Source organism: Geotrypetes seraphini, chromosome 7, assembly GCF_902459505.1.
Source record: "Geotrypetes seraphini chromosome 7, aGeoSer1.1, whole genome shotgun sequence".
In the NCBI taxonomy this organism is placed as follows: Eukaryota; Metazoa; Chordata; class Amphibia; order Gymnophiona; family Dermophiidae; genus Geotrypetes; species Geotrypetes seraphini.
This window is the reverse complement of record NC_047090.1, coordinates 35,960,904-35,982,427: the sequence shown is the minus strand read 5'-3', so window position 1 is coordinate 35,982,427 and position 21,524 is coordinate 35,960,904. Positions and strand designations below refer to the sequence as shown.

At 43.9% G+C, this 21,524-nt stretch overlaps 2 protein-coding genes across 6 annotated transcripts in view; one reads left to right on the top strand and one right to left on the bottom strand.

The window, feature by feature from the left end:
• Positions 1–7,281, bottom strand: part of TSPAN19 (tetraspanin 19) — a 42,274-nt gene extending 34,993 nt beyond the window's left edge. For both annotated transcript variants that reach the window (XR_004540104.1, XM_033951662.1), the window contains exons 1-3: positions 6,829–7,281; positions 2,931–3,037; positions 2,778–2,850 (exon numbers count right to left, since the gene is read on the bottom strand). Coding sequence is in view for 1 of the 2 variants with exons in the window: in XM_033951662.1 (XP_033807553.1) it covers positions 2,778–2,850; positions 2,931–2,996 (139 nt within the window). In the remaining variant the exon portion in view is untranslated. The remainder of the gene's footprint in view (positions 1–2,777; positions 2,851–2,930; positions 3,038–6,828) is intronic.
• Positions 7,282–7,295: 14 nt separating this feature from the next.
• LRRIQ1 (leucine rich repeats and IQ motif containing 1) overlaps positions 7,296–21,524 on the top strand; it is a 289,414-nt gene continuing 275,185 nt past the window's right edge. For 3 of the 4 annotated variants that reach the window (XM_033951658.1, XM_033951656.1, XM_033951657.1), the window contains exons 1-3: positions 7,296–7,439; positions 18,053–18,167; positions 19,192–19,286. In XM_033951658.1, the coding sequence (XP_033807549.1) occupies positions 7,329–7,439; positions 18,053–18,167; positions 19,192–19,286 (321 nt within the window). In that variant the 5' untranslated portion in view covers positions 7,296–7,328. Of the gene's footprint in view, positions 7,440–18,052; positions 18,168–19,191; positions 19,287–21,524 lie in introns of those variants that run through there. The other variant, XM_033951659.1, reaches the window with a different exon arrangement.

Below are 21,524 nucleotides of genomic sequence, written 5' to 3'. Positions count from 1 at the left end.
GTGCATGTTAAAACAGCCAGAGTGGTAAAAATCCTGTGTTAGCTGATTGACACTCGTAGGGGTGGAGAGTAGGTGTGACGGGGCAGAATAGAGAAGTGATCATTAGTGACATCTAGCGCATGGGTCCTAGCCGAGCACTAGCTGTCATGAATGCCTATAGCACGGAGGAAGTAGGTAGGTGCAGCAGAGCTATTGGCAGTTCAATAGCACAGCTGCCTAGGCCTGATCCTCTGTGACTCCCCCATCCACCCTTCCCACAATCAAGATCTACCCAACCCGATCTCCTTCCAAAAGTCAAGCCCTCCTCATTTTCCTTCCAAAAAGCAAGTTCCCTCCCCTGATGCCCTTTCTCAAAGTCAAGTTTCCCCTCCTGATCCCCTTTCCAAAAATCTAGACCCCCCCGACTGGAACAGTACAAAAACAACATAGTCTCTGTGTATAAAGCAGTATAATATGTGCCTTAAAAAATTGTTCTCACAAACCATGTATATATTGCAACAACACATTATTTTTAAACAGATTCCAGAATTTTGTAGTTGGTGGGCAGAGATTTAAAGTGATTATAGTCCCTCAAAAATCAATGATCTTGAATTTGTATCGCATGCTAAACCTACTCAATAAATGTAGTTTTGGGGATTTTTAGTCTAGTTTTCCAAATGACACTCAAGGTAGCTTAATTCATAAAAAGGAATCAGTCACATTAAATTCCTTACGTCAAAGAGCTTAGTAGAAGTGGACACTTTTTTCGAGATTGCTTTTAACTCCTAGCCCCCACTTGCCTGAGAAACTCCCTGACCCCCTACTTTTTCTGTTTGATTAGATTGTAAGCTCTACTGATAAGGGACTGCGTCTTGAATGTTTTAATGCACAGCGCTGCATACGACTAGCAGTGCTACAGAAATGATTGGTAATAGAGTGGTAGTAATGTCAGCAGCTGCCATTTTGAACTTGAAATCGACTGAACTAAGCAGACGGGTACTGCTCCTGCGAGGCCCCACTATCCCACCATGGATGGCCGCCGTGGGATTTCTTAGGAGTTCCAAGAAATAGAGTCAGGTAGGGATCGGGTGGTGGGTTTAGATTGGGGGGAGGGGGAGTTCCCAGGTTGGGGTGTCTGAACTTCTGGAAAGGGATCAGGAAGGAAGACCTGCTTTTTTGGAAGGGGATCAATGGGGGAGGGGGCTTGACTTTTGAAAGGGGATCTGGAGGGGGTTCTAGACTTAGAAGGGGACAAAGGTTGCTTGACTGTCAGGGGGAGGGGGAGGGGAATTGGCTATTTGTCCCGCTACAGCATGGAGTTTCTACTTGCCAGCATTGACTACTTTAACTAATAAAGCAACACAGAGAAGATAGTCGGCTTGTCCCCATTAGGAACACAATATAGAACACGATACAGGTATAATGTGTGCAAATAAGTAGGATTTAATATGAATATAGTACACAATAGTAGTATTATATGTGTATATACGTAAGATGATTGACTATGGTATAAATGTGTCTGTATTGAAAACCATCTCAAAAAATGCTAACTCTGTATTGTAACACATTTAGAGAAGCTCATGTATTGTAACACCATTACAGAAGCTCATGTAAACCACTCTGAATTGATTCCCCAGTCATTAGTAGCAGTTTAGAAGCTTTCAATAAACATAAACTGTGTTTAGCACTCTGGCTTGGCACTTACTGTACCTTAACATTCATAATTAGGATCAGTACGTGCACAAACTTATCACATTTTCGTAAACACACTTCTTTATGCTTTTAAACTTTATAGCATACTAATCTTGTAAAAACGGAATTTCAACTTTTTCCTTCATTCACGATATTTTCAGGTTTTAAAAATAAATCTATTAATAAGACCGGAAAATGGGCTCTATCTGCTCTGTTTTATCTGTCCCTAAAATGAGATTTAAGAGCAATCCACTTAAGCTTCAAATACCACCTTAATTGTGCTTGCAATGCAAATGGAAAGTATTTGAATCCCACTTGAGGGATAAAATAAAGGAAAACTACAGTGCAAGGTCACCCTGATTTTAGTAGCTTGTTAAAAAATTCAGAGGAAATCTTTAACTGAATTCAATATGAATCTGATATTGAAAACACAGTTTCACAAAGAGGCTATAAGTAGCTCACTATCTGACAATAACCCCCTCCTTTACTAATGCGTGGAGCGGGTTTTAGCACCGGCAGCAACCGCTCTGACGCTCATAGAATTCCTATGAGCGTCGGAGCAGTTACTGCCGCTGCTGGCGTTAAAACCCGCGCTACGCGTTAGTAAAAAAGGGGGTTACTTTAAGTTATAGTTCAATAAAAATATTTGCTTTTTTAAATCTAATACACCCCCTCTTTTACTAAGGTGCGCTAACTGATTAGCACGCGCTAATTGAATTAGTGCGCAATAAACGCTAACGTGTCCTTAGACTAACATGCACACGTTAGCATTTAGCACGCACTAATCGGTTAGCGCACCTTAGTAAAAGACGGCCTAAGTGTATTACTGACAGCTGTTGTAAATATATGAAAATAAACTATCTGAAACAACTGTTACTGAAATAATCTAATATATATACATGTATATATCTAGCATGAAGAACTGTTAAATACACCGATGCACTTCTCTTTAAAATAAGGAAATATCTGACAACAATTGTTTGTCTTGTATTATCTGAATATTCAGTTTATGTCACATTTTAAACATGCACTGCCACCTACTGAATAAACTATATATTTGAAAATTTTTGCAGTCCTGCATATCAAAAACATATAAAGTTGCTCACCTAAAGCAGTGAAAAAACTGTTCTTGTCATATAAAATCCACATGCCAAATCCCATTTGTAAGAAACCTATGATCTGGAAGAAGGAAAATAACCCGTTTGTGGCCAAAAGATTACACAGTGTCATCCGTCTACAAATCAAGTATTGGTTCTTACCAGGAAAAGGCCATTGAGGATGCAAAAAAAGTAGGCCAGTACAGAGAGTTGATCCTTCATGTTCATTTTGTTTACAGTTGCTTTCCAGTATTAACTCTTAATGGTTTCTGAAAATGTGATTAAGAAAATGATCATTTATTGAAAACAAAAATATAATCAATTCTCGAAAATGAATTATGGACCTGTGAACAAAATGAAAATTCTCGATCATTAAAATGAAGAATACTCCATATATCAACTAAATCACATGACTGTATTAAATTATCTAACCCTAATGATTTCATAATTCTACTTGGCCTTTTATCAATAATTGGATCCATTACAGCATTGAAATCTCCAGCCACCACTAAATTAGTAGCAGCCAGTGGTAGTAACAACTGTTGAATATTTTTTAAAAACTCCATTTGATTCGAATTCGAATACTTTTTGGTGGAATTCAGTATGCCATATTTATAAAATGGAAAGGGTGCTTGCTATACAACACGGTAATTATAATAAGTTTAAAAAGATTTGGGGGCCATTGATTATTTATTCTAATAATCAGACATCTTAAACACCTCAGTATTGGAAAAGATAGAGGGAGGGTGGGAGTATGAATGATAAGAATTGATAATTGTTAATTATTAGTATATGGGAGGGAGGGGTGGGATTCTTTTATATTTATGTATTGGAAGATTACAAATAAGATTATCAAGTGATTAATTAATATATTTCTGATGGATTATTGTACACTTGTTGTAATTTTTGAAAATGAATAAAGATTTATTAAAAAAAAAAAGTAAATGATCATTAGGTCAATTTGTTGAAAATCATAACGCACAGCTATAGTAGATAGATTGGGCCAAGAGAGAGTCTGATTCTTCGTAGACTATGATATCTTTTATTGGACTTTCTGTTAATGGGGACCCTGGTGTAAAAGTTCAGGTTCTAGATATTAGGATGACTACATTGATCTAAGACAAAGTATCATATGCAACAAGACACCTCTCTGATCCTCTCAATTGTTTTCTTGTTTAAAGTTGCATAGTAACCAGGGCGGCCATGACTGAGAAGGGGTCAACAATGCCCTTATGTGGACATACACTCAATGAAGACCCCTAAAAGAAAAAAAAATAAGTGAAATAAATGCATTTATTAACAATATCGTAAACAACCGTCTCTCCCAAGCTGTACTCATATGTTTAACCCAGCCCCAGTTCTACCTCCAAGTGCCATGTGGAGGTACATGAGGAGATATGGAGAGAGGAATTGTCCTATTAGAGACAGCTTTCCTTCCAGACCAACTGTCCAACCATGAGCAAACAAAGCCATGATCCTTTGTGGAGGAAGTTATGGTGATAGGCCAATTTTCAAAGGGTTTGAAGGTGACTTGAGAAATCAGGCTCCTAAACTGGCCTCTTTGAAAATGAACTAGGGATCCTGGTTCCTAAGTGGAGGAGTCTTTAAAAAGTTGTGCATGGGTCTCCCTGGGAAGAGCTGCCAGATGTGAGATGGTCTGCTAGATCAAAGAGGAGTGGTAATGGATCATTTGTAGGGCTCTGATTCTAAACTGAGTACTGAAAGGTTGGAAGGCTTTTTCTCTGACCACATCAAGGATCCTTTGATCATAGGCAGAATTAGGGCAGGGGACAAAGTTACAGTACATGTTTAGCATTGATTCCCAGCACTATGCACATAACCTGGGAGGCTACAGAGTCAATTTCAGAAGGTTTTCCACCATTTACATGTATAAGTAGCAATTTTAAAGAACTGCTATTTAATGACTAGACCGTTGGTATGCACATATGGTTAGGGTATAAGCTTCAAGATAGATATATACATATTTATAGATATTTAGAGTGGTGATACACATATTGCTTACTTTTCCTAATCCAAAAAACTGTCACTATAAGAAGATTTTTGAAAGAACTTTAGCCTTTCAAGCAGGTAAATTGCAATCTTGGTTAGGCGATATGATCTGTCAAGCTGTATCCTATTGTTCTTTTAGGAAACTAGTTAAAACCTATCTGTTTAACAAATTTATTACTTGATTGATGATGATGCTACTGTATTTGTGCTTTTTATTCATTTGTATCTTATCACTGATTGTCCAGTTCTCTTATTTGTTAACTGCCTAGAACTTTTTTGGGTGTTGGTGGTATAGAAAAATTAAGTTGTTGTTATTATTATTATATTTTTCCAACCATATCTCTCAGGTGGTATCGTCCTCATTCTCCTACCTGCGACAACTCCAAAAAATAAGGAACTACTTTCCCGAGTCTGACTTTACCCAACTACTCTATGCCCTCGTACTCTCATGCATGGACTACTGCAACGCGCTATTCATCGGACTCAAAGCAAAGAACATACGTCTCTTTGCAGATACCAAAATGTGCAATAGAGTAGACATCCAAGATAGTGTGAATAACATGAAGAAAGACCTAGCAAAGCTTGAAGAATGGTCTGAAATTCAGCAGCTAAAATTTAATGCTAAGAAATGCAAAGTCATGCATTTGGGCTGCAAAAAAACCAAAGGAACAGTACAGTTTAGACTTTAGAGGGTGAAGAACTTATGTGCATGACAGAAGAGCAGGACTTGAGTGTGATTGTATGTGATGATCTTAAGGTATCCAAACAGGTTGAAACAGCAATGGCAAAAGCTAGAAAGATGCTTGAGTGCATAGGCAGAGTAGGAAAAAGGAGGTATTGATGCCCCTGTATAAAACTTTGGTGAGACCTCATTTAGAATATTGTGAACAATTCTGGAGGCCACACCTTCAAAAAGAAATAAAAAGGATGGAGTCGATCCAGAGGAAGGCTACTAAAATGGTGTGTAGTCTTTGTTATAAGTCATATGGGGACAGATGTATATTTCAATCTTTCCTCTTACACTGCATGCAGAATCTAGTTCCTTGGGATTTACTGTTTTTTTCTTTACATATTTCTATTTCTTATTCTATATTTGGTGAAGGTGTGTTTAAGTTAAGTGTATGTTTGATGTATAGTATTCTACAATACATCAAACATCCGGGCACCCAGCAGTCCTCTAAAATTAGGACATCTCCGGGTTTTCCTGGATGTCTGGTAACCCTACACTCGGGCATCCTATGGTAACTGACAAATTGGCGTGTCTTAAAAATTTTCTTTTATCTTTCTTGGTACGGGGTGGAGAGTGGGCGTGCCAGTGTTAATCAGCACAGCTACATTTCCACACTACGTATTTCATTCGTTTTCTATCCCGCTCTCCCCAACGAGCTCAGAACGAGTAATAGGTTAATAGGATTACTACGTGAGCCCTTACCATCAACAAAATAAGTACATCAGTAAGTGCTCACACAGTAATTTTTGAAAATAGCAATGCGTGAATGCTAGGGTTACCAGATTTTTCTGAAGGACCCATGCCCCCAGGCCCGCCCACTTCACACCCCATCCCCCCCCTTAACCTGTTTGTGCACCTGGATGGCATCCGCGCATGTGTGAATGCATCTGCGCATTTGCGTCCGGTCAGAAGCTTTTCCAAACCCAAAGTGTTGGGTTTTGAAAACTGTTCCCTCTAAGCTGAGCAGGAGTCCTCCACCCACAGTCTCACCAATAGAGGGTGCTGTTTTACTGTCACATTTTTCAATTGTGAGGGACAGGCAAGTTCTGCAGGACTCCAGGGAGCATACCTGTCCTTAGCGACTGAAAATATTCCACCCCCTAGTGGTAGCAATGCAGCTGGAGGACACCTGCTCAGCTTAGAGGGAACAGTTGGTAACCCTAGTGAATGCCAACATTAGTGTATGGCCATTCTTAAAAAAAAAAGGAAAATCAGCAACTTTAATGCTGGGATAAAAATGGATTTTGTTTTTTTGTGCAATGAGGCCATATTTTCCATTAAGATTAATAAAAGGCCTCGTTCATTGGGTGACCTTCTCACCTGAGTTTTCTCGGTAGATCTCGAGGGCTTTCAGAAAGGAGAAATGGGGCTCTGAATTATTAGTTTGGAAGGTTAATAGTTTACTGTAACTTATTGTCCAACTGATCTAAATATTTGGAGCAGCCTGCAATATTTAAAACCTGTGTTTGTTTGCTTTTTTAAAAAATATCCTATCTCATTCCCAACAAGTCTTCAGCAATCCGCTTAAATGGCCAGCCCGCGCTCACTTAACCATGCGCTTCCCCCCAACCCCAAACAAACCACCATAAATTGAATTTGCCAGCGACCGAACAACGGCTTTACGCGCCCACATCAAAGATGGCGTCGGAGGCGTCGGCTTCCCAGCGCCCTATGGAGCATCCCATTCATTCTCCCCGTCCACGCTTCATGCTATAAAAGAGGCACGCACGCACACGCGCGTTTCTGCACATGCTCAGGAAGAAGCCCTTTTGAGACTTCAGGCTGTTGCCAGCCTAACCCAACCCGGCGGCTGACTCGCTATGGAGGGCGATCTGGCTCTTGAAGAAGAGATTGAACTGGAGTTAAGCAAAGTGATCGTGAAAGGGGAGGATACGGAGAGCGAGGAGGAGGGCTGGAGCGCTGCCGAGGCGGTAAGGCAAAGCGCTAGCCAGGGGGAGGCAGAGCGGCGGCGCGCGCGTGTGTTGACGGTTGCTAGGTTACCTCAAATGACGGAACGCGCTTTGCCACTTCCTGGGTAAGGGGCTCGTTTTTGCAGATGCTGCTGCTCCTGAGAGTTTAAAGGGAAACTTGCTCTTTGGTGGGGGGAAAATATGCACAGTTCAAATTCTAATGTCAAGAGTTCTTTTGCAGAAATGTCTGAGAATGAGCTCAAACCGTATTTGACTTTTTGGCCGGTAGTGTAGCAAGGGTGAGAGGCGCTTGGGGCGTGGCATCCCTCCTCCGCTCTTTCCCCATCCCCCCGGCCGCGTGCCCCCCTTCCCCCCTTAATTTTTTTTTTCTGGCGCGAGTAGCTTCACCAACTCGGCTCTTCCTCTGATGTCACTTCCTAGGCGCGGGGCCCAGAAGTGATGTCAGATGGAGAGCCAGTGCGAGCACAGGTTGAAGTTGCTGCTCTGGGGGCGAACAGTTAAAGATGGTTGGGGGGGTGGGGGAAGTGAAGTCCCGCGTGCAGCCAGGGGAGGGGGGGTGTTGGCGCCCCCACCAAGATGCCACCTGGGGTGGACCTCCCCCCCCACACCTTATTATGCCACTTTTTTGGCATTGTTCTGCCTCACTTATTACATCTATGCTTTTTATTTTCCCAAAGATACACAAAATAGGGACAACATTTGATAAATTAGATCCCTCTATTTACTAATTGTATTATTACTGAAAAGCTGTACTAGAGGTTTTTCAGTTCAAAAACGTATATATGAATAAACTCTTTAATTTCTTTGTATCAGAGTCTCTTATCGATTTATATGCATATGTGGAGGGGCATAATCGAAAGAAACATCTAAGTCAGTTTTCGCCTAAGTCGACTATGGCGGTATAGAAGAATAAAGTTTATTATTATTATAAGTCGTCCAAAGTCAAGCACAGTTTAGGACACATTTTCAAAAAATGTACCCAAAATATTTTTTTTCCTGAAAATCGTCTAAGTATACGTCCAGCCGTCTGATCGTCCAAGCTGCTAAATCGTCCCTCTTTATGCCACATTTTCATTCAAATATTCATCCAAGTCAAAAACGCCTAGAATAAGCCCTGTTTGGCGTGGAAGGGGTCAGCAAAGTGATGGACTGGACACCCAGACATGGCACTGCTTTGAACTTCACAAAAAGGGTGCCCCATAAACATCTCTGTTATAGGTCATTGTGAGCCCCCCCAAAACACCCTATACCCACCTGTCTACAACCTCAATAGCCCTTATGGCTGCAGGAGCCACTTATATGGCAGTACAAAAGGGTTTTGGGGTTTTTTAGGGAGTGCACATGTTTCACCATGAATGCAGTGATTACAGTGGCTTATGGGCCTGGGTCCTCCTCTCCATAGGTCCCTAACCCACCCCCAAAATGACTTAAGCCGCCTCTTTGCAGCTCTACTAGGCTTTCCTATGGCTGCCAGGTGCTGATGTTCTGGAGGCAGATATTTAAAGTTGTGATTATGATTTTTATGTGTGTGTGTGGGAGGGGGGGGGAGGGTCTGTACTATGTGTTTGCAGTGTTTATCTGGTCACTTTATATAGGTTTTTGAGACTTAGACCATGTTTTAAATGGCCTAAGTCACGACGTCCAAGTTCCGTCTAGGTTGTGTTGTAAAACTTTCGGTTATACATTCAGTACGACTAAGTCTAGCACAGACTATGTCCCGCCCAAATCCCGCCCTCCACACTCCTGAAATGCCCCGTTTAGCTATGGTCATTCAGCGGCACTGGGAAGGCCTAGGTCGTTTGTAAACGCATCCAAAACCCATTTCGATTATCGTCTTTCGTTTATGATTGTCCAAGTGCCGACTTAGGCCGGTTTTTGGACGTTTTTCTCTTTCGATTATGAGACCCATAGAGTACATACACACCCACACATATACAGAATTTCTGAAGTTCTGCTTTTGCCCCTGCCATCAGTAGTGAGTTAGAATGGCAAGGGGGAGGCAGGTACCCTGGGAGTCCTGCAGGACTTGCTCTGTGTGATTGACTTTGCAATATTACTATAGGTAGGACATTCAGCAGCAGATTGAGGCAAACATTAAGGAGAATATTATTTTGTGCAGAGAAGTTTATGTTTATTAAAATTTGATATCCCCCAAATCTTACAACAGTTCTCAGCGGTTTTACATAACAATAAAATTCAATAAAAACGAAAGAAAGGAACAGTCCTTAAAGCAAATGCATTCATACAAGAGAATAAGAATAACATACAAACAATTGCAACCTGATGTAAAATTCTCAGTTAGTGAATATGGTCCATGGGAAAGGAGTCGGACCCAAAAGCTAGTTGAAAAAACTAGCCCCCTCTTTTACAAAACTGCACTAGCAGTTTCTAGCGCGGGAAGCTGCACTGAATGGCCTGCGCTGCTCCCGACGCTCATAGAGTTCCTGTGAGTGTTGGGAGCAGTGCGGCTCCCCGCACTAGAAACAGCGCAGTTTCGTAAAAGAGGGGGGTAGGTCTTTAGCAAAGTCTTAAAGGCCTTGAAGTTTGTTTCAGACCAAATACTATTTGGAAGTTGTTTCTAGATACTGGGTGCCAGATTAAAAAAAAAAAAAAAAGCCTTATGATGAGTAAACGCCCATCTGGTTTTGCCAGCAGTCTCAAGAACTAATCTATTATCTTGCCATGATCTTAATGTACGTCCTGGAGTATAAGGAATAGTCAATGAGTTCAGATAACTGGGTTCCATGGCTTTGAGTAAGTACTAATATTTTAAATTGAATCCTAAAACTAACCAGTGAGAATATATATATATAAAAAAAGGGGTTACGTGGTCAATTTTGCTCTTAAACCCTAGTAACTTAATGGCAGTATTCTGCAATGCTTGAAGCCAGCTGATATTACATTTTGTGAGTCCGGCATAAACGATGTTACAGTAATCAAGTTTTGACATGAAAAATGCATGAATCAGAGTATGAAAAGATCTAACTGCTCATAAAGATCTAAGGGGTCCTTTTACTGAGGCATGCTAAATGCTAAGGCGCCCCTAGAATATAATGGGCACCTTAGCATTTAGGGTGCGCTAAACCTTTAGTGCGCACTATGGTCCTCTTTTACAAAGGCTCGCTAAGTGTTTTAGAGCGGATTTAGCGCACGCTAAATCAATGCGTGCTCTAACCGCTAACACGTCCATAGGATAACATGCACACGTTAGCGTTTAGCACGTGCTAAAAAGCTTAGCGCACCTTTGTAAGAGAGGGGGTAAATCGGTTAGCGCACCTTAGTAAAAGGACCCCTTAATGCATAAAAAACATTTTTTTTACAACATTTGAAAGGTGGAACCTCTTAATAAGAACATAAGAATTGCCGCTGCTGGGTCAGACCAGTGGTCCATCGTGCCCAGCAGTCCACTTCCGCAGCGGCCCTTAGGTCAAAGACCAGTGCCCTAATTGAGTCTAGCCTTACCTGCGTACGTTCTGGTTCAGCAGGAACTTGTCTAACTTTGGGCTAGATTCACTAAGCAAATCGATCATTATAGGCCAATCAGGGACTTCTTAGACTCCTCCCTAAGGAAGTCCCTGATTGGCTGAGGTGTCCCAGGCCCTTCCAAAGGGAGGAGCCTGAGGCACATCAGCCAATCAGAGCCTTAGGCCTCTCCCCATGCATCAGGAGCACCCCTCCTGCTCCAGAAGATGGGAGCCTGGAAGGAGCAGGAGGGACCGGGCACCCCTCCTGCTCCCAACTATTTTAAAGGTACCGGAGTGGATGGGCCGGGCCCGACTGCCTGGGCTGACCAGGGGTGGGCTGGGGGTGGGAGGACTAGGAGCAGGAGGGACTGAGCACCCCTCCTGCTCCCAACTTGTTGGTGCTGCGAGGGCCGTGCCAGGAGGGGGTGAGGGAGAGATCGGAGCAGAGCAGGCATTCGAGATCGGGGCATGGGGGTGGGGTGTCGGGCAGATTTCTCTTGCCTGCTCCCAGACTCCTGTTCTCTGCTGCCGTTTTCCGCAGTGCAGATCTGCTTTAAAACCACGGGCTTGCACTGCAGGGAACGGCGGTAGAGAGCAGGAGAGTCCAGGAGCAGGCAAGAGAGATCTGGGCAGAGCAGGGCAGGCAGGAGAGATTGAGGATGGGCCTTGACAGCAGTGACAGGAGGCTGCTTCTGTCACTACTGTCAGGGTGTGCGCATGAGCGGGGATCGCTCTGGCCGTGGGTAGGGGGCGTGTTAACGATCGTCCCCATTTGCATGCAGGCCTTTACTGAATTTGTCGGCCGGCATGCAAACGGAAACGGATCGCACACAGTTTGGAGGTTTAGGGAATCTAGGCCTTTGTCTTGAATCCCTGGAGGGTGTTTTCCCCTATAACAGCCTCTGGGGCATAAAAACATTTTTTTACAACATTTGAAACATGAGGTATGAAGCAACAGTCACACCTTAAATTTATTGACTAGGGGAATGTAGTACTGTATCTGGAGCAGGTAGATGTCCTGTAAGCCAGCATGTATAACCTTTATTATCCCAGGACAAGCAGGCAGCATATTCTTGACTGATGGGTGACGGCACCGACAATTTTAGAGTGATTGCACTCTAAGTACTCGGAAAGTTCTAGCAGGCCGCACCGCGCACGTGCGAGTGCCTTCCTGCCCGACGGAGGCGCGCGGTCCCCAGTTTCTTAGTTTCCGCGGAGCTAAGAAGTCGCACTTTTCAACGGCTGTTGAAAAGATTTTTTCCTGACGCCTTCCCGCTCGTGAAATCTGTTAGGAAATTGTATTTCCTTTTTTTCTTTTATTATTTTCTTATTAAAAAAAAAAAAATTATTACTTTCTTTTTTCTTTACTTTAGTCGGTTTTGCCCCGGCGGGGCCTGCTGCCACCATCGAGGCCTCGGCCTTCGATTTGGCAGAAGCCGTTTTTACTTTCATGCCCCCCCAGCCAGGGTTTAAGAAGTGCCAGCGGTGTGCACGGCCTATCTCTCTTACGGACCCGCACAACTGGTGCTTACAGTGCCTAGGTCCAGAGCATCAGGCTTCCACCTGCACCCGCTGTGCCACTTTGAAAAAACGTACATTAAAAAACTGACAAATCCAGCAACGGTTGCTTTTCGGTGCCGATATGTCTGACCCGGCGGCATCGACACCGGCATCGGCCCCAACTCAGTCGGCACCCACTTCGTCGACGCCGCGTGACACAGCGCCGGTGTCGCAACACCCAGGTAAGCCGGCTAAGAAGCCATCCCCGCTGGAGCGTCCTCCGGTCTCGATAGCAGCGAGCCCAGTCCTGCCGACCGCGAGGCGCCCGCGGAAGTGCTCCGCCCCAATTGAGGTGAGTCCCTCGACCTCGGGCTCGTCATCCTCGGGACGTCGAGCGGCACCGCAGGTACCGCAGAAGAAAAAGGCGGTACCGGTGCCTTCTCTGGATGAGCGCATTGCAGCCGTCCTGCAGGTGCAGCTAAAGGAGCAGTTACAACAGCTCCTTCCTGCTCTCTTGACACCGAGCCTTCCAGTCTCGGTCCGGTGTGAGCCACCGGTACCGGCAGTGGAGCAGCCTCTTTTGTCTGCATCCACTTTGTCGTTACCGGTCCACTCCGCTTCATCGGTCTCGATGCCAGTCCTCGCACCGGAACCGAGAGCGCAACACCAGGCTGTTCAGACTTCGGTACCCATGCAGCCTGTAACATCTCCCGGTACCGTGTCTATGAGGTCAGGTAAGTCGGCACGCAAATCCCGACACCTGGAACCCTTCACTCCGGAGTCTCGAGACCGTAGCTCCCATATTAGGGACCCTGATCTGGGGGTGACTCCGAAGAGCCTTTTCTTTCTGAGGGTGAGTGTTCCTCGGATGAGGATGATCCTGCTGCCCCTGATCCATCCTCCAAACAAGATTCTACATCTTTCACTTCCTTCCTGAAAGATATGTGTGAATCTCTGTCTATTCCTTTGGAGGCTGAGTCTAAAAAATCCAAAGCCTTCCTTGATGCATTGGATTTTGACCAGCCTCCAAAGGAATTTCTCAAACTACCCCTCCATGATATCTTGAGGGAAACCTTTTATAAAAACCTGGAAACTCCTTTGACCATCCCAGTAGCTCCTCGTAAATTGGATTCTTTATACAAAGTGATTCCTATCCCTGGATTTGATAAGCCGCAGCTTCCACATGAATCCCTTCTTGTGGAATCTACGCTCAAAAAGTCTGCCGGAGCTAGTGTATACGCTTCTGTCCCTCCTGGCAGGGAAGGTAAAGCCATGGACAAGTTTGGTAAATGGTTATACCAGAATGCAATGCTAGCTAACAGATCTGGTAATTATGCTTTCCATTTTTCTTTCTATCTTAAGCATCTTCTTACCACCATGGCTTCCTTTGAAAAGTACCTTCCTGAACGAAAACGACAGGCTTTTCACCACTGCTCAACATCTCTCTTCCAACTCCGTAAGTTTATGGTTCGCTCAATATATGGCACATTCGAACTTACTACCAGAGCAACGGCCTGTGGCTATGCGCCGCCTTGCTTGGCTCAGAGTGTCGGAGCTTGATGTCAACCATCAAGATCGGTTGGCCAATGCACCATGCCTGGGGGATGAACTCTTTGGGGAATCCATGGACTCTACCACCCAAAAGCTCTCCGCCCATGAGACTAGATGGGATACTCTGCTAAAAACAAAAAAGAAGACTCCACCAGCGCGGCCTTTCAGACAGCAGTCGGCCTTTCAACGCCGTTATGTGGCTCGTCCCTTGCCATCAGCTGCCCAACAACCTAGGCGCCAACGTCAGCAACAACGACAGACCCCTAGGCCACCACAGCAGCAACCTGCGAAGCCACCTCCACAGCAAAAGTCCACACAGCCCTTTTGACTTAGTTCTCCAGGGCATAGCCAGCTACCTACCATCTGCCCACCTACCTCAACCTATAGGTGGCCGTCTTACTTCTTTCCTCAGCCGTTGGGAGATCATCACCTCGGATCAATGGGTCCTCAACATCATCCGCCACGGCTACTCTCTCAACTTTCAGACACTTCCTGCCCTAAGTCTGCCAAGAGAGTCTGCTTTGAACACTCCTCAGTCTTCCCTCCTTCTTCAGGAGGTTCAATCCCTCCTCCTTCTGAACGCCATAGAGGAAGTTCCTCTAGATCAAAAGGGGCAGGGATTCTACTCCCGTTACTTTCTAGTCCCCAAAAAAACAGGAGATCTCAGACCCATTTTAGATCTTCGCGATCTCAACAAATGCTTGGTCAAAGAAAAATTCAGGATGCTTTCTCTGGCCACTCTCTACCCTCTTCTCAATCAAGGCGACTGGCTATGCTCCCTCGATCTCAAAGAGGCATACCCTCACATACCGGTAAATTTGTCCTCCAGACAGTACCTCCGCTTCATGATCAATCATTGTCATTACCAATACAAGGTGCTGCCCTTCAGTCTTGCCTCCTCTCCAAGAGTGTTCACCAAATGTCTGATTGTGGTGGCTGCCTTTCTACGCTCTCACCACCTTCAGGTCTTTCCTTACCTGGACGATTGGTTAATCAAGGCCAATTCTTCTCAGACAGTACTCCTGGCCACCAACCAAACCATCCTGTTTCTACAACTTCTGGGGTTCGAGATCAATCTACCCAAATCTCATCTCATCCCCACTCAGAAACTTCAATTCATTGGAGCGGTGCTGGACACAGTCCTCATGAGAGCATTCCTGCCGTCCAACCGTCTCCAAACTCTTCAATCTCTATGTCAGCAGCTACTTCTGCAAAGTTCCATCTCTGCCAAGCAAATGATGATACTCTTGGGTCACATGGCCTCCACAGTTCATGTCACACCCTTCGCACATCTTCACCTGCGCACTCCTCAATGGACCCTAGCTACCCAGTGGTCCCAAGCGACGGATCCGTGCTCATGACAACCTACCCCAGCTTTAGAAAACTACTCAAAACACACCTCTTCCAAAGCCACGACACTTAATGGCCCCCCCTCCCCCTCTATCTCGCCCCTCCTCCCCCCCCGACCCACCTTTTCCTTCTCCCCAATTTTATCTTCTCCCCTGCCTGCATCCCTGCTCCTTTCAACACCTAACTCCACGCAACTCTGTTCAACTATTACTTAACTGCATGTAACTATGTTTAATTTATGTGAACCGCACGTAACGATGCACGTAACTATACTTAATTTATGTAAATCTGTTCAACTCTTAACTGCATGTAATCCATGTTTAACCTATGTGAACCGCCTAGAACTCTCTGGGTATGGCGGTATACAAGAATAAAGTTATTATTATTATTATTATATCTGTGACATCATCTCTTCGTCAGTCTCTACAATGGTGGTTAATATCCTCAAATCTCTCCAGAGGTCTTCTGTTCCATCTACCTCCTCATCAACTTGTCATCACCACCGACGCCTCCCCTTATGCCTGGGGAGCTCATTTGAACGAATTCCAAACTCAAGGTCTTTGGACAGCCCAGGAAATGAAGCATCACATCAATTTCCTGGAACTCAGAGCGATGTTTTATGCCCTCAAGGCCTTCCAACATCTTCTCTTTCTTCAGGTCCTCCTGCTGTGCACAGACAATCAAGTTGCGATGTACTACATCAACAAGCAGGGTGGGACAGGCTCTCGCCTCTTGTGCCAGGAAGCCCAGAAGATTTGGGCTTGGGCCACAGATCACCAACTATTCCTGAAAGCTATCTACATTCAGGGGGAACAGAATTCCTTAGCGGACAAGCTCAGCAGAATTCTCCAGCCTCATGAGTGGACACTCGATCCTTTAACTCTACAGTCCATCTTCGCTCGATGGGGCACTCCTCAGATAGACCTCTTTGCAGCTCCTCACAATCACCAGCTGCCCCTCTTCTGCTCCAGACTCTACTCTCCTCACCGTCTGGCAGCGGATGCTTTTCTCCTGGATTGGTCCAATCTGTTCCTGTATGCTTTCCCTCCGCTACCTCTTATGTTGCGAACCTTGTTCAAGCTCAAGAGGGAACAAGCCACCATGATTCTCATCGCTCCACGGTGGCCCAGGCAACATTGGTTCTCCCTTCTACTTCAACTCAGTTCCAGGGAGCCTATTCTTCTTCCATTGTTTCCTTCTCTACTTACACAGCATCAGGAGACCCTTCTGCATCCCAACCTCCAGTCTCTACACCTGACAGCTTGGTATCTCTCGGGCTGACTTCGAGTGATACTCTGTTGTCTCAGCCCGTTCGTTCTATTCTGGATGCCTCCAGGAAACCTGCCACTCTGCAATGTTACTATCAGAAGTGGACACGATTTTCTTCCTGGTGTCTTCTTCATCATCATAATCCTACGTCCCTGGCAGTGGAGACCTTGTTGGATTACCTTCTTTCTTTGTCTGACTCTGGTCTCAAGTCTACTTCCATCAGAGTCCACCTCAGTGCTATTGCTGCTTTTCATGAGCCAGTTCATGGGAAACTTCTCTCAGCTCATCCTTTGGTTTCCAGATTCATGCGGGGTCTTTTCAATGTGAAACCACCTCTTAGGGCTCCTCCTGTAGTCTGGGATCTCAATGTGGTTCTCTCCGCCTTAATGAAGCCTCCGTTTGAACCTTTGGCTACAGCTCCTTTCAAGTTCCTTACTTGGAAAGTGCTCTTCCTTATTGCTCTTACCTCTGCCAGGAGGGTCAGTGAGCTACATGCACTAGTTGCGGATCCACCTTTTACAGTCTTTCATCATGATAAGGTGGTTCTGCGTACACATCCAAAGTTTCTCCCTAAGGTTGTCTCTGAATTCCATCTCAACCAATCCATTGTTCTGCCTGTCTTCTTTCTGAAACCTCACTCTCATTCTGGAGAACAGGCTCTGCATACTTTGGACTGTAAGCGGGCTCTAGCTTACTATTTAGAGCGTATTAAGCCCCACAGATCATCTCCCCAACTCTTTCTATCCTTTGATCCGAATAAATTGGGGCGTCCTGTTTCTAAACGTACATTGTCTAATTGGCTGGCAGCGTGCATTTCATTCTGTTATGCTCAGACCGGACTATCACTGGAAGGTTCTGTCACGGCCCATAAAGTTCGAGCTATGGCAGCTTCTGTAGCTTTCCTCCGTTCCACTCCTATTGAGGAAATCTGCAAGGCTGCTACTTGGTCCTCAGTTCATACTTTTACATCTCATTATTGTCTGGATGAATTCTCCAGACGGGATGGACACTTCGGCCAATCTGTTTTGCAAAATTTGTTTTCCTAATGGCCAACCTTCCCACCATCCCTCTTTTTGTTAGCTTGGAGGTCACCCATCAGTCAAGAATATGCTGCCTGCTTGTCCTGCTTACCGTAACAGGTGTTATCCAGGGACAGCAGGCAGATATTCTTGCGTCCCACCCACCTCCCCGGGTTGGCTTCTTAGCTGACTTATCCTAACTGGGGACCGTGTGCCTCCGTCGGGCGGGAAGGCACTTGCGCGTGTGCGGTGCGGCCTGCTAGAACTTTCCAAGTTCTTAGAGTGCAATCACTCTAAAATTGTCCGTACCGGGGCTCCGTCGGTGCCGTCACCCATCAGTCAAGAATATCTGCCTGCTGTCCCTGGATAACACCTGTTACGGTAAGTAACTGTGCTTTAAAGTGTTTGTAGTTTGGAATACATTCGTGATATACTGTGCTTGACTTCCTGTGATTTTTAGGTTCCAGATGAGTTACCTGAATCCATTCTCTGCTGTTTGCAATTTATAAAAAGCAGAACTGAACATGTGGAAAAGTTTATTGTGCAAGACTTGGATGATTCAGAAACCTGGTTAAGTAAGAGCTATAGATAAACATATATAGAATTGTATTCCACTTTGTTTGTTTGTTTACAAAGATATAATCTATAAATCACTCTCACCATTGAAGATTATTGCAGTTGGTCTTTCACTGCTCATATATTTTATGGTAGTTTAGGATGGCTGACAACAAATTAGGAATCCATATTTATATATCTTATATCGTAGAGGTTATCAGCAGAAATGATATGTATGTTTACAAACTGTCAAAGCTTTTCAGTTGTGTCCATAGACGGTAATACCTTACATACTCGAGTGATTTTGAAAATTAAAATAGATCAACAAAACATTAAAACCCTCAAAACATAAAGACCATGCGTATCTCTTATCTAGTATTGAGAAAACAATGAACAAATCTAACTGAAAAAACAACCAAATTAAAGCTGAAACTAAGACAGTATTAAATGTCTTAACTGAATTTATTGAATAAATCTAACTGCACCTTTATCGTAAATAGTGCGAGAAAAATTGAAATATGTGAAATGACATGGTGAATCTTCAAAAACGATCCCCCGTTTAAAATCAAACTGTTATGGACCATGCTTTAGTTTAAAGGACGTTTTATGGGTACAGACATGTGGAAGGAAGAAATAACATTTTTGAAACATAAATTTTAAAACCAACTAGAAAACTGAGAATATACCCATGAAATGAGTAGATTGTCCCTAGTATTGAGTAGTGCAGTGTGTGGTTTTTTGGGGTTTTTTTCCCATCCTTCTCATTTCAGTGATTTACTTATTGGGAAAGGGAATTCTGATAGACTCTCTTGTTAATTTCAATGCATTCGTGAAGATCTAAGGCCCTCTTTTACTAAGGTGCGTTAACTGATTAGTGCACGCTAATCGATTTAGTGCATGCATGAACGCGTTAAGCATTTAGCGTGTGCTAATTCGATTAGTGCACCTTAGTAAAAGAGGGGGTAAATGTCTCTAATTTGAGTAAGATTGAGGAGGATGGATCCAGAACATCTAGTTCTTTTTTTTTTTTTTCCTCTTACTCAGATAATAGCTATGGCAAAGATTCTTACCGCAGAACAGATTCGCTGGATAACCTGGCAGCAGAAAATAATGAAGATCCAGAAATATTCAAGAAGAGGGTATGCTAAATTTGTTAGTATGTAATTGAACACTGAAATTTTGTTCAGGCTTAAAACTATTTTCCTACATTGCTTCATGAAAGTGACAGTTCAAAAATGAAAACCACATAGAGCTAGATTCACATGATGCAATGGGGCGGGGGCCTAAAGCCCGCATTCTTATCGGAGGAGGACTTTGCGATTCCTCCTGTTCCCACCGCTGTAGGCCTACGGAGCAGGAAGGACTGAGTACCCCTCCTGCTTCCAACTTTTAGGTAAGGGGGAGTGTCTGGTCGGGGGTGCGCCATGCCGTGGGGCATGCTGTGTCCTGTGCCGGTCGGGGGGGGGGGTGTGCCGTGCCGGTTGGCTGTGCGTGTGCAGGGCCGGGTGCACATATTGGGGGGGGGGGTGTTCGGCATGGGGAGGCTGCTTTTTTTTTTTTTCCTTTTTTTATGTATAGGCCTGACATTTTGCAGCCTATTAAAAAAAAAAATCCGGCAGAGCCCTGACAGCAGTGGCAGGAGGCTGCTTCTCCTGTCACTACTGTCAGGGCTCTCCCCGACTCAATCCGATCCGTGCAGTCAGTTGGGGGTGTGCCTCCGATCACCCCCATTTGCATGAAGATGGTTGGTGAATCGGTCTGCCTGCTTCCAATTGTATACGGTTCGGACACATATCGGAAGGTTAGTGAATCTAGCTCATAGTGATTGTAACAGAAAACACCTCCATTCCATATTAAGTATGCTGTTCCCTTAGGTTCTGTTGGTGTGATACTTCTTTTGTTGATGTAATTAAGGTCTATTCAGTAATACTTTGCTTGCATGGAAAGCTTTGTGTATAAGCTGGAAATAAGAGATGTATGCAGGAAAACCTTACCTTGCATGTTGCAGAAGTCAGGAAAAAATGTTAAGTTTGATTAGGAAAAATTTGCAAGTTGATCTTGCAGATGAAGGAACATCTTATGCAGATGAGGAACTTATAAGCATTGTTTAAGGTTTTGATATACTGCCATTCAATGGGAATAATCAAAGCAATATTCTTAACCTTACTAAACAGAGCTATTTAATATCTGTTAACTCCAAGTCTTAACTTACTAACACAAGCATGTTACTTAATGAAGACAATCTAAATAGCATGAGCATGATAAACTGAGCATGCTCGTGATGAGACTTAATTAACCGTAAACAGCCTGAAAAAGTAAGGCTTTGGACAAATGATCCCATTATGACTTTACCCAGCAGCCCTGGAAAATGAGTGTATTTGACCACACTTATGTTTACCAAAGCAAAATGCAGCTAAGGTATACTACTTCTAGAGCAGGCGTGTCCATCCTTTTTCTTTTAGGGACCACATTTTATACTTTGTAATATTCGCAGGGCAAAAGTACATGCATGTGCGCAGTTGTCCTCTCTTTCACATAGGATTGTGGGATGCTGTGGTTAATACATTTTTAAATAAAAAAATTCCTGCTTCCTTGGCTGTAGATGGGCTGGAGTAGGTTTTAACAGAGATTTCGGCAGTAGGAACCCAAGCACAGTACCGGGTAGAGCTTTGGATTCTTGCCCAGAAATAGCTAAGAAGAAAAAATTAAATTTAAATTGAATCAAGTTGGGCAGACTGGATGGACCATTCGGGTCTTTATCTGTCGTCATCTACTATGTTACTATGTTATATATTCATGTATTGCACTTTTGAAGTATCAAAAATTAATAAAGAATTATAAAAAAAAAAAAAAAGACTTGAAACAATGAGACCAACCCAAACTTCCAGCATCCTGCAGCTGAAGCTTGCAGACAGCTGAGTCATGGGGAGGGAAGCAGGAGCTTCTGAGGGCCAGATACAAGCTCTTGGTGGGCCAGGTTTTGGCCTGCGAGCCATAGGTTGGACAAGCTTGTTGTAGAGGGAAGACACATAGACCAGACAGATACGCACACACATCTTCTCAAACAAAACTGACACCTTATAGAGACTTTTTAAAATATTATTCTGAAAAAAAAATCACTTATCTTGTGACATGCATATATGGTATCACTAATGGTGGTCAGTGTTTTCTTAGAGAAGCTGTTTGTTGGCCAGAGCCCTTGATATAGCTTTTTTGCAAAATGGCCACTGTCGGGTCTGGCTGAATATTTGATTTGCCTATATCTTTCTATGGAGTGGATATAGCAGCAATAGAATTTTCTTTCCGCCTGTGATTGACTGTCCCTGGCAACTATGAGGATAAGTACCTGACTGTATATTTACTATTATTGAAGAAAG